The sequence below is a fragment of the Phalacrocorax aristotelis genome, chromosome 14 (genome assembly GCF_949628215.1).
Source record: "Phalacrocorax aristotelis chromosome 14, bGulAri2.1, whole genome shotgun sequence".
NCBI lineage: Eukaryota > Metazoa > Chordata > Aves > Suliformes > Phalacrocoracidae > Phalacrocorax > Phalacrocorax aristotelis.
This window is the reverse complement of record NC_134289.1, coordinates 5,200,256-5,215,660: the sequence shown is the minus strand read 5'-3', so window position 1 is coordinate 5,215,660 and position 15,405 is coordinate 5,200,256. Positions and strand designations below refer to the sequence as shown.

The window sequence follows — 15,405 nt, the reverse complement described above, 5'->3', positions numbered from 1 at the left end:
GCCCGCTTGGCGCCAAGCGCCCCGCAGTTCCACACATGCGCCCCGCCGCCCCTCACCGGTCGCTGCGAGAGGACTAGGCGGGAACTGCTCACCCGCCCCGCCGCGCGTGCGCCCTTCCGGCTTCTCCCCTCAGGCGCGCATGCGCGGCTGCTGCCCAGCCGGCGGTGAGGAGGGCGGCGTGGCTATCGCGATACTCGCGCCGTCGGGACGCCATCCTGCCCATCTTCGTTGCGTAGGTTTCGAGCCCGCCGGCCCGTTGGGAGCGAGGAGGAGCTTCCATCCCGGCAGAAGCTCCTGCCGGGGCGCGTGGAGAGGTGTGCGAGGGTCTTCTGGTGAGTGGGGAGGGAGAACGGGACTGAGTGAGCCTCGGCCGCGGCGTGCCTGCGGGCCGGGATGGCGGGAACGCGGGCCCGGTGGCGGGCAGGCCATTCCGCCCTTCCTCGGCGCGGTGTCGGGGCCGGCGCCCGGCGGCTGGCGCCGCGGGGCAGCGGCCCTCCCGGAGGAGGGCGTTGGGGAGGGGGCGGCGCGGCGCTTCTCAGCGGAGCCTCGTTCCCGAGCGCGGCCGCCATTTTGAGTGGCGGAGCTGAGGGCGGCAACGGCGGCCCCGGGAGAGCGGCGTGCGTCGGCGGGGCGCTCCCGAGGCGGAGGGCAGGGGGCTAAGGTTGCGGCGACGGAGGCTGGGCAGCTCTGAGGCGGAGAGGTGGCGGCGGGGCGCGGAGCCGGGCGGGAGCGGCGGGAGGGGGGCGGCCCCGGGGAGGCGCGGTTAATGGCGCCGGGGAGCGGGCGGTGGGTCAGGGCCGCGGTGTCAGCGGTAGTCGGCGCCGTGGGGCGGGGAGACGGCAGGGAGGAAGGAGAGGTGGGGGGGTCGCTCCAGGCCTGCCGAGGGCCGCGGTTCTGTCGCCGTTGGGGCTCCGCGGTCCTTCGTGGGGCGCTCAAGGTACCTCAAGAGGGTACCTCAAGAGGGTACCTCAACCCCCCTCCCCCCCCTCCGGACACCGGCTGAGGACCGCGCGCTCGCACCTGCCGCTGGCGCGAGCCACCCCCGCGCGTTTCCGCCTGCACCTCCCTCCCCCCCCCGCTCCCCGCGTCGGGCTCTGGGTGCGTGGCCTCCGCTTTGCTGCACGGCCGGTACCGGCCCCCCGCCCCTGTCCGTCGGGGCGATCCCGGCCTGTCCCGGGCCCACCTGATTACAGGGAACGCATCGCCGGGGCCGCCGGAAGGGGGGGAGGAAAAAAAAAACCCAACCCCAAACAAAAACCAACTGGGAGCGCGGCCCGTGGCGCTTTGTTTGCAGACAAAGGAAGGCCTTGTGTTTCCAAGTAGGAACCGTTGCGTGGTTCCTACCCCTTCTTCGACAGTCATGCTTAAAAAGGAAAAAATCCAAACCCGAAACGCTTGATAAAACCTTACTGGGAGGATGTTCGGTGTGCTCTGAGTAAATAATGAGCTTTATGTGGTGTGCCTGCCCACGTGCTGCCCGCCCTGCGCGCTGCCTTCCCTGTCAGAGTTTGGGGTGCTTTTAAATGTTTGTGTGTTGTAGATGTGAAAAAGTACGATTTTAAATAAGTAACAAAAATAAAGCTTAATATCCATCATACTAGTTACCTGAAGAAGAACTATCAGGTTTTTTTCTTTGAGGGGAGGGACTTAGGCACATATGGAATCTCAAAATTTTCTGTGTGGTTATTTTTTTTTTTAGGGTTTGATTTAAAGAAAAGATGGACTGGAGTGGAAAGCACAATGGGCCCAATGACACAACTAATGATGGAACAGTGGTACGACTTCGAGGCCTGCCATTTGGTTGCAGCAAAGAAGAGATTGTTCAGTTTTTCCAAGGTACCTCTAGTCTAGTCAAAGTCTAATGACTGAGTCTTCTTCTGTCCTTTATGCAATATTTTGCACATTTTAATTTGTAATAGCTGTTAACGGGGTGGATGGGAGGGATTGTGTTAAATTAGTTTATCTTAAATAAGAATTGTGCCCTGTAAGTGAAGTACCAATAACCGTAGATGTAGTAAAACACAGTATGTCTCTAATTTTGTTGAGGTGGTAAAGATATTATGCATATTAGGATAACCTGAATGTTAGCATTTGGATCAGTTAAATTGCTTGACTGGTAGCTATATTTTTTTCATGTAACTTAGGTGGTTGTATTTTTGCATAGTTTAAACGGAAAAAGAAGTATGGCTAAATCCATAAATGTTTAATGAAAGATCATTGGCTTGTATTGTTGGGTGATGGGGGAAACAAGGTGGTTTTCTTTTTCGTTGTTGTTGTTTAGATATGCTTTAAGTATTTGCTACAGATGGGAATGTTTCAGCCTTTAACACTGTTCCCCTTGATGGGGTTATTTGTCCTTGGGTTAAAGGGTTGGAAATCGTGCCAAATGGGATAACATTGACGCTGGACTACCAGGGGAGAAGCACAGGGGAGGCCTTCGTGCAGTTTGCTTCAAAGGAGATAGCAGAAAATGCTCTGGGGAAACACAAGGAAAGAATAGGGCACAGGTGGGGATGGAGAGTTTGGGATGGTGTTAAATCTTTATTTTTGGGGGTTGTGGGTCAGTAATGCTTTTGGGGGGGTTGGGGACCATTATATGGAACTGGCTGTTTTTAAGAATTTTTATAACTGATCCTAAGTTAACGTGGGAAATACAGTAGATTTGGGGGGTGGGGGAGACAGTATTGCTCTGGGTAGTTTGTTAAACTCAGAAAATTGTTTCAATTGTTCTCGTGTAGGGTAATTTGTGATAAATGCTGCTATAGCTGGACATTGTTTTTCAACAGTATGTTTCTCATACTCGAAAGACATGTTTTATGCTTAATTTGTACAGCTAGAATTTTCACATAGTAATTTTTGCCACTGTAAAGTGTTTCGGGGTTTTTTTTAATACACTTAAGATTCTTACGGTTTTGAGGAGAAACTTAAGTTGTATGGTGCTGCTAGTCACTTCTATTGGATTGTACGCTTAGTTATAGAAAACATAGTATGGCCTTTTTGTAATTTTCAGGCAGCTCATGCATGTATTCTTACTGGTGCCTTGAAAATCCTCTTTTATTAGATATATTGAAATCTTCAAAAGTAGTAAGAGCGAAATCAGAGGATTCTGTGATATGCCAAGAAGAATGATGGGACAACAACGACCTGGACCATATGATAGACCATTAGGAGGAAGAGGGGGTTATTATGGAGCTGGGCGTGGAAGTATGTATGACAGAATGCGTCGAGGAGGTGGTGGATATGACGGTGGTATGTTTATCTAATGAATGGAGGTTCTGTTGTCAGTGTCATGTTTCTGACATCTTTGTCAAGAAATAAAGAAATGGCAGTAGCTGCAGTACCCCTTAGGTTTGACACGCTTCTCTCAAAAAATTTTTGGCTTGCAATGTATTGAAAAACATGGTGTAATATTTAAGTGGAAGTCATAAGGAAACTGTATTTTCAACAGAATTTGATCTCTCACTTGCATGTTTCAGTCTTTTTACTATATAAAAGGCATTTTACGTTTGTACTCTGTTCAAAAATCCAGGTTTAACAGTCTGTAGAGGCTGTTTGCAAACTTCTGCGCGCCCAAAGACTGAAAAATTGACTATTGTGCGTTGTGTGGTGAATTTTCAGTAATAATGTAATCGTTCCTTTCTTTGTTCCATTGCACAGGATATGGTGGCTTTGATGATTATGGTGGCTATAATAACTATGGCTATGGAAATGATGGCTATGATGACAGAATGAGAGATGGGAGAGGTAAACAAAACTTTCGTTAGCGGTTTGTTTGGAAAAATTTTTATATTATTTGAGTTGTAAGACATGGTATTTCCAAGACAGAAATTATCACTTTCTTAGTGAGACTATTTCATAAAGAAAGAAGGTTGTTTAAAAAGGGGAGAATCGGGGAATCTCAGGGAAAATGTAAATAATATTGCTTAGGATATCTTCTGGTGAAGTGTTTGGGTTGACAGATGGGAAGTGTAAATATCTTCCATTCAGTGCCATAAAGGGAGTGCTTTCAGAAAAACAGTAGTAATGGCTTTTCTGGCTTTTCGTGATGAACTTAGAGGTGTGTGGTTTCCTTTGTCTTCTCAATAGGCATGGGAGGACATGGCTATGGCGGAGCTGGAGATGCGGGGTCGGGTTTCCATGGTGGTGGTCATTTTGTTCACATGAGAGGCCTGCCTTTTCGAGCAACAGAAAATGATATTGCTAATGTAAGTACAGTGGGGAGAAGGCCTTTCTAATGCCAAGAGTTTGCATGTTCTTGCTTTCCTCTTCCAAACTCAGCTGAAGTTCTCAAGTGGTTGATAGCTCTAATACATCTGCTAAGTAAAGTCATGGCCCCTTACGTGAGTTTTGCAAAGCTCAGTAGTAAATGAGTTTTTATGAAGGTGACGTCTGAGGTAAGATTGCTGAAGAAGTCAGCAAAGCTATATTTAACATTAATCTCTGTACTCTGTGCTCTTTCACGTCCATAAAAGGTGTATCAGGGAGAGAGAGAAGTTGTTGCAATCAGTATCCTCATTTTAAGGCTTTCAGAAGTTTAACTGAAGATGTGTAATTTTGTAAAAGAGCGATAGCAGAGGTGAAACTTAGATTGTATTTGTATGTTTGTTGACCTGAGGCTTACTTGAGGAGGGACAGGGTGGGAAGACTGTAGGGAGTGTGTTCAGTTGGAGGGAATGGTGTCCCGTTACTTGTCAGAGATCAAGGTGGCAGATAAAACCACATCTGCAAGATTTTGAGAATACATTCTTGTGTCAGTATAGAAGTGTTGTTTGTAGGGGAAAAAGTTCTCTTGGGATACAAGGCCTGGCTTAAACATAGCCTCTCTACAGGAGGCTCCATCTTTATTAGTTGCACCTATATGTTATATATGCAGTACTCCATTCTTAAGCTTGTGATGGTTTTTTCCCAGTCTTTTTTTCTTTTTTTTTTTTTCAAACTGAGCTCTATTGTCTCCTATCAGTTTGTTTTCTTTATTATAAAGACTGTCTGAGAACAAGAGCCAAGCTTCAGGCTTTGATTCAGAGCATGTTATTGCAAGTTGACGAGTAGTACTTCAGTACTACGCCAAAGATTCATTTGCACATACTGTTTAGTAAAAAGGCTGTTTAGTCTGGTCTGAAATGCTGCTGGATTTCTTCGAGTTCTGGTGCAAGGAAGGGCTGTCCGATTGACACAACTTTTTTTGAATACCATAAATATGTCCTTGTTGAGACTTTTTTGTGGCTCTACTTCTTCAAAAACAAAAGCAGTTATTTTCCTTTTCCAGGATAGCATCATGTTAGAACTTGTTGCTTAAAGCAATGTGTGTGGGCAGGAATTTTTGTTGGTATCTTTGCTTTTAAAGAAAGCTCCTTAAGCTCTGTAGCTGGAGCTCTTCAAGCTGTGTAGTAATGAAAGATTGTAAGCGTAGATTGATGTAGTGTTGAAGGTCCACTATCACTAAGTAATACTTTGGAAATTAGTAAATTGATGTGGTAGGATGAGATGAAATGAACACAGTGCTCCACTAACCACCAGGGTAAAAAAAAAGGTGCCTGGCTTGGATTCTGCATTAATGTGATTTTATTTTTTTTCTTCCCCCCGCCCCGTAGTTTTTCTCACCATTGAATCCTATAAGAGTTCACATTGATATTGGGGCAGATGGAAGAGCCACGGGAGAGGCAGATGTGGAGTTCGTAACACATGAGGATGCAGTAGCTGCCATGTCTAAGGATAAAAATCACATGCGTGAGTGTTGTGTTCACCTGAAGCTTTTGTTGACCAGGCTTTAGCAGGGGCTGTGAGGGTTTAAGCTGCATTTAACTTGAGTTGCTGTGCAGTAAAACTATAAATCATAAGACTTTTTGCCATGTATCACATTTTGAAACTCACTTTTTGTGGGCTTCCATCTGCTGCTTGTGGGGGTTTTCCTTTGCATCTCAATGCTTCTGGTTTCTGAAACAGAATACAGAGGGAGGCTTTTTTGTTTCCTACAGAGCATCGATATATTGAACTATTCCTGAATTCAACTGCTGGAGGTGGCTCTGGAATGGGAGGCTACGGCAGAGACGGAATGGGTACGCACTATTCCAGATGTTGCTGCGATTTTGCCAGGTCTGATGAGTTCCAGGCTTGTAACGATGCATTCTACTTTTCAGATCAGGGTTACGGCTCCGTTGGTAGAATGGGAATGGGTAGCAATTACAGTGGTGGATATGGAACCCCTGATGGCTTGGGCGGATATAGTAAGTAAAAGTTCTGTTTTAAATATATTTTGTGGAAGTGTCGCTATGTCCGTCTTCCAGTGGGCAACAGGGAAGGGTGCTGGGCGCTGTGCGCCATGCGGTATTTGCGCTGGGAGAAGGCAAACGAGGAGGGTGGTTTACAGTTTAAATTTACAGTGATTTACAGCGATTTCAATTCAGTCGCTCAGGGAGGGGGAGGTTATGCATTTTGCCACTGCAGCAAAAGCTAGTTTCAAAAAGCAGTGCTGACGTATCGTTGTTTTAGTGTAAGTTGTCTTCAACTGACTGTTCTGTATTACCCATCACGTTTTTTCTCTTTTTAAGGTATGTATGCGTGACCTTGTGTCAATTGTTTGCAGGTCGTGGCAGTGGAAATAGTGGAGGATACTATGGGCAAGGCAGCATGGGTGGAGGAGGATGGCGTGGAATGTATTGAAGGATAGCCTTGCCTCTACAAAACATCCTGGAAGAAACAGTCTCTGGTCTACTAGACTTTCTTACAAAATCTAATTTCTTTTGTATTTTAAGAACTTTATAATGACTGAAGGAATGTGTTTTCACAATATTATTTGGTAAGCAACAGATTGTGATGGGAAAATCTGTTTTCTGTAGGTTTTATTTGTTGCATACTCTGACTTTAAATAAATTTTTATATTCAAACCACTGATGTTGATACTTTTTATACTAGTTACTCCTAAGGATGTATTACATATTCAAGACTACAGTTGGTTTAAGATGTACTATGGTTCAATAAAGGTGGTTGTACTGTAACTCCTATGAACACTGATTCGGTTCTATGTAATCTTGGTGTAGTGAATGAGTTTGGAAAAGTCACTTGTTTTGAGGGGAAAGAGGTAGATGAATAGATTTAGTTTATTTGGCAACAATCTTTCCTAAACCCTTTTGATAAATTGTATGTAGTGATTTCAACACAGCGTGAAGCTGTGGAGGCTAAAAGTCATCGTTGTGGCTTTCTTCCTTGTACTACCGCATCACCTTCAGATGCACAAGTGCATAATGGAGCGGTGCCTGAGGCTTGTGCTTCCGCCACAGCAAGCGGCAGCGTCTGGTTCCACGCGGTGCTGCAGCGCCCTGGGTACCGCGTTTCACACCTGCAACTTGCAAAGCAAACTAAAACACTAGCGCAGCTTTTTAACTTGCATTTGACCTACTTCATGTTGGCCAATTTGAAGCTATCTGCACAGTATATTTTTCACAAACACCGCTTCTGGGAAGAGCGGGGGATTTGGAAGCAAGTTAGATATCTTTTCTTCCACGAAACTGTATTTAAACATGATCCAGCTTTTTTTTTTTTGTGCTGCACAGAGCTGATTTGTCTGTATTTGTTCAAAACTTGCCAAGCCATTTTATGGATGAGCTCATTAGAAGCCAAGTATCTCTAAAATGAGTATAAGCCCAATATTTGTTAAGTAACACACAACCCTACCGGGCTGATAAAACTTTTTGTGCATTTGTGACATGTAAGATATGTAAGAAACTATTGTTTGAAGACACTTAACATACCTGATGTGTAATGAAAAAGGTATTTATTCTTCTGAGCCAGTGTGATCTCCCAAATTAACTGCTTTGTCCTCAGTGCCTCCCTTCAAATGTCAAATGTGATCTTGGGTATTGAAAGTCTGTCACCTGTTCTGCTAGTGCTGTGTTATATATGTAATAAATGTCTTCTTGTGGGAGAGAGGAGAATGGAGTTTATTTCAATAGAGAACGTGTTCTTGTGTCAAAGCAACTGGAAATAATAGCTGAAAGGATAATTGGCTTAGGCAGCTCTCCAAGTCTGGAACAGTTCTGGCTAGGAAGGGGAGGGAAGATGAGCTCTTAATGCCACTGATCTCACGGGGCTTTGTTGTAATGCGCTGCTTTTAAAAACTAGTGGGCTCTTGGCCTGTTGCTGAAAAAGCTTGTGTGTTGCATGAAAGTTAAGACAGCAAAGATCAGGGCATGAGTTAATCTGGTTGTAAGAAAAAACACCTTAGATTAAGGTAGAGGACATCTGTGCTGCATAGAAGTGTGTTTTTTTTTCTATCAGCATAGCTGGTGTCTGAAGCTACTGTCAGCTCTACCACTCCCTCCCTTGGGTATAGTTTGCCTTCCGTTCGATGAGAAGGAGCACTAACGCCTGCTTAAGACTTACCAGTTCAGAGCAGGGTGGGAGCTGGGCTTCAAGGAGTTTTGTGTAACCAGGCAACCTGCAAAAAGCACGCTGAACTTCAGTCTTTGATGAATGAAATTCCACTACCAGGCAGGGAATCCCTTCCACAGCGACACTTTGCCCGGTAACAAGAGCAGCACGTTCAGCATTGAGCCCTTCAAGCCATTTAAGCACTGTTTAATAAGTTGCAGAGGAATTGTGTTTGAGAAGAAAACCTACAGGAAAAGATCGCTCAGTCAGTGAGGAAGTTTTAGATGTAATCCCTGTACAGAAAGTTGTATTTTAGCCTTTGATGCAAAGAGGCCAAGGAGCTGAAGAACGAGTTTGCCTGCTGCGATCCGCTGGCAGAAGCGGTTGTGTGATGAACACGGAGTCGGCTGGCATTTGCCTTTGCTTTCAGAGGAGCAGGTGCATGTGTGGTAAGTGAACCACGTCTGGGCGCAGCTCGTGTGATCCCCGGCTGAGGAGGAGGAAGCGCCCATCGTTCTCTGCTTACTTGCTAATGCCCCCGGTTCGTTAAGTCAGGAGTCATTGCCCAAGAATACAAACGAGGGTGCTCCGATACTGCATGAACAGCTACAGTCCCTTGATGAATGGAGCTGGTACCTCTCGGATCTTCCTGTGCTCAGCGCGATGATGAGTTAGAACCACAACCTATCGAAGAACAGGGTTTTACAGAAAGACAAGGATACAGGATTAATAGTGGTGTGGGCCAAAAAGCTGCTAAAAGCAGGCCAGGTACCTAGTTTGATGCTAAGGGAAATAAAACCACATGAACATAGTCACCATTTTGTTCAGTAAAAGCGATCTGAATAATTATACACCGCTTCAGTGACACTTGCCATGCAAACAGGGCAGCGAAGAGGAGAGGAGAAGATTGCAGTTAAGTAATATAAATTTAATTAATTGCATGTTCCTATTTTCAAAGATGGCCTATTTTAAAACTGATCTTGTTTAACTGCATACTTTTTGAGAAACTTACGTCTTAACGCAGTATGGATTAGCACTGTCCATATCCTAGATCAAACCCTGCTGCCTCCACACCTGGCCCGCATAAACTCCCCCTGGAAAATGCTCTCGGAATACTTCCAGGAGGCAGGTGAGCAGCAGCGCTTTGTTACGGCTTTAGCAGGACAGCTCCCCACTCCGCCGCGTACGCAAAGGCTTTCTAAGCAACTTGAACAAGTCATAATGAAATACACAAACTCTGAATTACAAATTTAAATAATGTGACATTATCCCCATAGTTAAGTTGCAGATCAATTAAATTTATTTTTTTTCAAAAGCTATTTACAGATTTACAAGTATTTCTTTTGTATTTTACAAAAAGTTACACCAGGTAATTTTAAAAACATTTTTCTTTACAAAAGCTACATAAGCAACGACGTTGAGGTGTTAAAAAGAACAGCTCTATTAGCTTTTAGAGTATTAACTAAACACCTATCCTCAAAAGACAAAGCTAAGCTAAACAAAGTGCAAGAACAACCAGAAGACCTGTTTCACAGCCTCCTGTTCTCGTTAGAAAGAATATTCCAAGTTCATGGCTGAAGGGACTGCCGGGCCGATAATCCTGCTGACGGCTGGGCAGTGCTGACCAGAGCGTGGGGATGCCACGGCTGGACCCCATCGCGCGAGCGGCTAAAGGGAAGAGGGTAGATCGGTTCTAGTGCAGTGGCAGCTTATCAAAGGTGTATTTGTATTTGCCTACGGGAAGAATAAGGATTTACATTCCAGCAGAAGTTACCATCTGTGTGAGGGGTGGTCAGACCTAGACGTCTTCCAAAGTGCTCTGGAAAAAATACGAACTTCAGGAACAAACTCTGGAAGTTTGAGAAATACGATGACAAAGTAAGGGAGAACCTTCCTGTTTCACACAGAAAGGACGCGGTCCCCAGTATTTAACCCTAGTCTGTCTTGGTGGCAGAATCACTCCGCCTCTAGAGTTATGTGGTGACCACGGGTACAAGCCTGAAAGCGTGACTTACATGAAAATAACGCAAAGATATTTGTTCAAGGTTACAGACAATATCAGGCAAAAATTTTGCAAGGGACATCTCTCTCAATGGAAACATGGACATGTCAAAATAATAGTTAATTTTTAAAAATAATTTGGCAGAATGCACCTTCCTTCATCCAGTGCCTAGAGGCACCATTAGTTACTGGTCTGACAAAATCTCCCCTTACGCCTGTGACTACAAAGAAGAGAGTTGTCAGTGCAATACTCCTGGATCTATCAAATCTTGATAACTGAGGGGAAGTAAACCAATAGGGTGTTCAGCAATAACTTATCTGACCACTGCATTTAATTGCATTACTTTTTTTAAAATACAACTTAAAACTACCACATGGTTTTGCTTCACAACAGCATATCACAGGCACCTTCTGCAGCAGAATTAGGCTGGACTTGTTGCAGACTAGCCTGTACAAGCAGGTAAATTTATCACCTTTTTCAAGATCACCATAATGACTGAGGTACTCATCAAATACATGTTAACACTGAGCCTCCTCTATAAACTGCCCTGCTTCCTCCGAAAGAGCTTCTGATCCATTTGTTAGACTAATATCGTTGTCTGTATTTTTAACATGTGCATATTTTTTACGTTTGGGTCCCATTTCCTCTCCTTGTTTCAAGAGGAAGCAGACAAGTAACTCCTCCATGGTACCTTGAAAATGCAACTCTGAACTGCTTACCAGAAATCCTGGAAATACTGCTCTACATTCTTTAGTTGGCTTCTTGGGGTTTTTTTTTGTGTTTTTTTTTTTTGTTTGTTTGTTTGTTTGTTTTTTTAACAGGATTAGCTAAATACCGAAAGGTAATAAATATCTTGTAAAATAATCTTATGGCACGTTAGAAGAGCACCTCTGTATAAGTATTGCGTGGCAGGAATCACAGACCCGGACAGGCTTTGGTGAAGAAGGCAGAGGCAGTTCATTGTCAGAACAGGCATTACAGAAGATCTCGCCACAGTTTCTACAATGATGCTGAATAATGGGAAGATAAAAAATTAAAATTTACGATGGAAATATACTCGGTGATGGGATACCAAAAACAATACACACAGAGCAATCCAAAATGTGATTCCTTCCACTTCTTTGGTCTGAGCACGGAATCAGTTTTCAAAAGATAATTCATCTAAAGACTAATTTATGGTGCAATCCTGGACAAACCATGGTCTGCCTAGGACTGCACCATAGAGAGACAGACAGATGGTCTGTCTAGGACCGTATGTAGTTCTATTTTTATATATTATGTATTTCTTTTTACATTATATTATATATGCTTTGCAGATTTCATTCAATCCCTGGATTAAGAACATACTCTGCTATATAAAAATAATATAAGCAATGATATTCAAGACAGTGGATGATTCTGTCAGGTAGCTAGTTGAGATTTAAATTTAACATAAAAAGGTAAACTAATAATTCCTGCACACATTAATAAAGCATGAAAATTAACATCACATTTTACTTTAAAACAACAATAAACTCATAATTTCTTACTCTGTTGTATAAAAAAAATGCCATAAAAAGACTTCCACACGTGTCAAATTTTAACAGTGCCAGAGCTGACAAGTGTTTGAGATGATGATTCCACAAAGTAGGTTGAATAATTAAATATGTTCCTTTATGGCACTTCACCAAAAGGCAGTGTTTCTTTTGAAATTAGGGCCCAGATGCACTGTACATATCAAAGAACTAGAAAGACATCTCAAAAATAATCATGCATTCATCTGAGCATTGAGATTTCACACCGCACCTCTAAGATAATGAATGTTTTTCTCATAATACATGTAAACAAGTTGGAAGAAATTTCGTTACCTTCCTTTTGGAAAGTGAAAATTCCTTTTCACATAACTTGCAATGTGTGGCCTCTTTGTCCTTCAACCAAACCTGGCCCTGGAGAAAAAATCATCATCACTATACTTATCTGATGAAGTTAAACTTCGGGTTCCAGGGGACATGACAAATCAACAGCAGTACATTTACTGCCTGAATTGCTTAATGCCCTGAGACCAGTATAATATCACAAAGACACTCTAAAGCATAAGACTGCTCCAAAACACTGCAAAACCTTATGAGCAGGAATAGGTGCAAAGAGAACATGCTCGAGGTAGTAAAGCTGGTCAACGGCTCAGCTGGGAAAAGCAGAAATGTATCCAAGTCTCAGAGCTGAAGCCTATCTCCCTGCCCATCACATAAGAACAGTTCCCAAATGCAGGGAAGCAAGAAAAACCAGAACATTATCAAGAACTGTTAATTTCTTTCTGTTTAAACCAATTAAAACAGGAATCTGCTTTAAAAAAACATTTCAGACACCTTTACTTGGACCGAAATAATACGCAAGGTGATAGACCGCATGATCGAACACATGCCCACAAAATCTCTGCTCTCAAGTGCTCCTTGCGTATCTTTAAGAAAGTCCCAAACCTCTTGACATTACAGATCATATTTTATCAGCTTTGGTCCTACAAGTTTACTTAATTCCTAAGATGATCAAATATTTATTGATCACTGAGTAGTAGTACATAATTTAAGCTCAGTTGGCTACATATCCTGTCCCAATACACTTTGTAAAATACAGAAGGGCGTACCACTGCAACAGAAGTGTCAAAACGCGTAGCTGTACATCAAACAAGAAAAATCAAAAGTGACTGAGTATCTTTTTCCCATGAGGTTACAGGGAGCCTGTGGTTCTCTCCCACTGGAGGAAATCATACAGTGAGTCTCTTCTGAATAGTTGCTGATGGAGAGAAGTCTTCTCACGCTTACAAAATATTTCAAAGGGAATGGTCAAAAAAAAAGGCTTCTCTTTCCTCCAAATACTACTAACCTGCAATGCTTTGTTCGCTTCTTTTATATCTTCTATTTTCAGCTTTGATCTAAAGAATAAGATAACACTATTTCAAACTCCTATATTACAAGTTATGCTCTAACAACTTTAAAAATTGAAGGTACTAAAAAAATGATATGCAAAGTACTCTGAACTTTTCATTAGTATCTTATATTACAGCAGCATCCGGGAGATGCAATCAGTATCACGCCCTGCTGTACTAAGCACTACATAAAGACAAGCTCTCTCCAAAGAGCTCAGTATCTTTTAAATGGCTGTAAATTTGCTTGGGGTTATGCGGATAGAGAAATTTGTACCAGCAGAACTCTGTGCAAATACCTACAGCTAGCATACAGCACTGGTACAAAACCAGAATTAAAACTTCTGGGCTTGACCAAGATCACATGATGTCATTATGGAGAAACCAGCCTCCCCACAGCCATCCAGTGCCAACCCAGTGAGAATTGACTGAGTCACAGTATATGTACTAAGTTATTCTACAGGGCATTAAAGTCCACATTAGCCATGGCAAAACTACTCAGGAGACAGAGATCCTTAAATGAAACTTCAACAACACGTAACAGTAATGAGAGCTGTGCTCAGAGCTTATTGCTCACTGTAGTCTGAAGGGATTTTGATAAGATAATGCCTTACATCCTCTCCAGCCTTAGCAACAATGGCCTACACTTATCATACAGAGAATCTTCATCTCTTTGGCAAACAGAATCCAGGAGCATGCACCCTCACAGAAAGATAAGCACTGTCCTGCTAGAGCCAGAGCTGTTTTCTTCTACTTGGGTTCTTCTCTGAGAATGCCACAACATGCAAACTAGCCAACTGTTTTCAATGCAAAATGCCTCCTAATGCCCCCAAGCCCTTTTAAACTGGGATTTTCTATTCAGAGCGCTGTAGTTACCCATGATTTCACAGCTAGCCCACCAGCCAATAAGACCTGACCTAACTAGACATACTTCTTTTTCATAACTGGCTAGGTAATATTGTCATATATAGTCTAATTCTCATTACCACCATCATCTTATTTTTCTTAATTCAAGTTTATATGACAAAAATAATCATTATCATGAATAACAAAATTACTCGCTCAGCTTGGATGCCAGTTCTTGGAGAGCAGCTTCCTGGTCTTGACATACCCTTTTCAGTTGCTTGTTCTTTTCCTGAAGTTTAAGGAACTCCTTAAAACAAAAACAAAACAAAACAAAACAAAAGCCCCCATCAGCCTCAAAATTTTATTTGCCCACTGCCTAGAAAATTGCTGCTATGCAAAGCTGATTCTACTGAGAAAGCCAAGTGAATGAATGATCCATCACACTCTCTATTAAGATTCCCAAATCCAACTTGAACAGCAACAACTCAGGATTAAACACTCTTAGACCCCAAGAGATGAAGCATTTTTGCTTCTCCAGTCCTCTCCAGGAAGAAAATAAAAACAACTGATTGCAGAGATCAACAACGCTACACAGCCATGTATACCAAGTCGGAGAGAGCTGAAGCACTTTCCGGCCTACGATGAGAAGACAGAGTCTTCAATACAACTAAGAAAGGAAAACGAGGACTTCATTTTTCCTTATTTAAAGCACTGAGTTCTGATATGAGGACTAAATGGGGAGTTAAAAACTTTTCTTAATCTATTTATAAGAATACATTAACCTAACCTTTCTTATCTACTTACAGAAATTCTAAAAAATAGCATGTCTAAGCCCGTAATTAACTTTGCAGACAATTTCTAAATGACTAGTCAAGTTTTACTGCTGAATTTACTTTTTTAAGGTTAGTTATTTCTTCAGTCTCTATTCTCAGGTGAGATACAGTTTCCTTTTCCTTTTGAAGATCATCCTCCAAGGTTTGCCGCCACTCTTTTTCTATCTTCAAATCTGTTTCCAGCTGAAGTCTAGAATAAGCAAAACAAACAAAAAACCCCAATCACTGTACATGACAGTATCATTTTTAAAAAATAAAAGTTTATTTCTGGATCCAATATACCATTATCAAAATAAATGAATGATCAATTTACATGTTTTCTAAAACAGAAATAATGTATCAATATAATATTTTAGACATTCGTGTAATAAACAAAACAAAACACTGTCACTTAGAAAAAAAAAAAGCTTTTAAAAAGAATCATGTGAAGGACCAAGAATACGGCATCATTTTGAAGA

General features: G+C 42.6%; 2 protein-coding genes across 23 annotated transcripts in view; one reads left to right on the top strand and one right to left on the bottom strand.

Moving 5' to 3' along the window:
* The first annotated feature begins 195 nt into the window (after positions 1 to 195).
* On the top strand, positions 196 to 6,888 carry HNRNPH3 (heterogeneous nuclear ribonucleoprotein H3). Of its 17 annotated transcripts, none has more exons than XM_075109625.1 (10): positions 196 to 332; positions 1,700 to 1,836; positions 2,369 to 2,507; positions 3,062 to 3,204; positions 3,658 to 3,744; positions 4,087 to 4,205; positions 5,592 to 5,727; positions 5,976 to 6,056; positions 6,138 to 6,224; positions 6,584 to 6,888. In XM_075109625.1, exons 2-10 carry the CDS (start codon positions 1,719 to 1,721, stop codon positions 6,658 to 6,660), a joined length of 987 nt encoding a protein of 328 aa, XP_074965726.1. In that variant the 5' UTR covers positions 196 to 332; positions 1,700 to 1,718; the 3' UTR covers positions 6,661 to 6,888. The 17 variants fall into 17 exon arrangements, with proteins under 17 accessions (XP_074965726.1, XP_074965733.1, XP_074965723.1 ...); XM_075109632.1 differs by having other exon boundaries at positions 6,549 to 6,888; XM_075109622.1 differs by having other exon boundaries at positions 3,062 to 3,249.
* Positions 6,889 to 8,556: 1,668 nt separating this feature from the next.
* Positions 8,557 to 15,405, bottom strand: part of RUFY2 (RUN and FYVE domain containing 2) — a 29,106-nt gene continuing 22,257 nt past the window's right edge. For 2 of the 6 annotated variants that reach the window (XM_075109614.1, XM_075109615.1), the window contains exons 14-19: positions 15,008 to 15,137; positions 14,327 to 14,421; positions 13,229 to 13,277; positions 12,217 to 12,294; positions 11,258 to 11,379; positions 9,645 to 10,186 (exon numbers count right to left, since the gene is read on the bottom strand). In XM_075109614.1, coding sequence (XP_074965715.1) covers positions 10,138 to 10,186; positions 11,258 to 11,379; positions 12,217 to 12,294; positions 13,229 to 13,277; positions 14,327 to 14,421; positions 15,008 to 15,137 — 523 coding nt within the window. In that variant the 3' untranslated portion in view covers positions 9,645 to 10,137. Of the gene's footprint in view, positions 9,052 to 9,644; positions 10,187 to 11,139; positions 11,380 to 12,216; positions 12,295 to 13,228; positions 13,278 to 14,326; positions 14,422 to 15,007; positions 15,138 to 15,405 lie in introns of those variants that run through there. The other 4 variants (XM_075109620.1, XM_075109619.1, XM_075109616.1 and 1 more) reach the window with 4 other exon arrangements.

Coding starts and splice junctions, on each gene's coding strand:
- HNRNPH3 (XM_075109622.1), top strand. CDS start 1,719: ATGGACTGGAGTGGAAAGCACAATGGGCCCAATGACACAACTAATGAT. Junction 2,508..3,061: donor AAGGAAAGAATAGGGCACAG/GTGGGGATGGAG, acceptor CTCTTTTATTAG/ATATATTGAAATCTTCAAAA. Junction 3,250..3,657: donor AGGTGGTGGATATGACGGTG/GTATGTTTATCT, acceptor TCCATTGCACAG/GATATGGTGGCTTTGATGAT.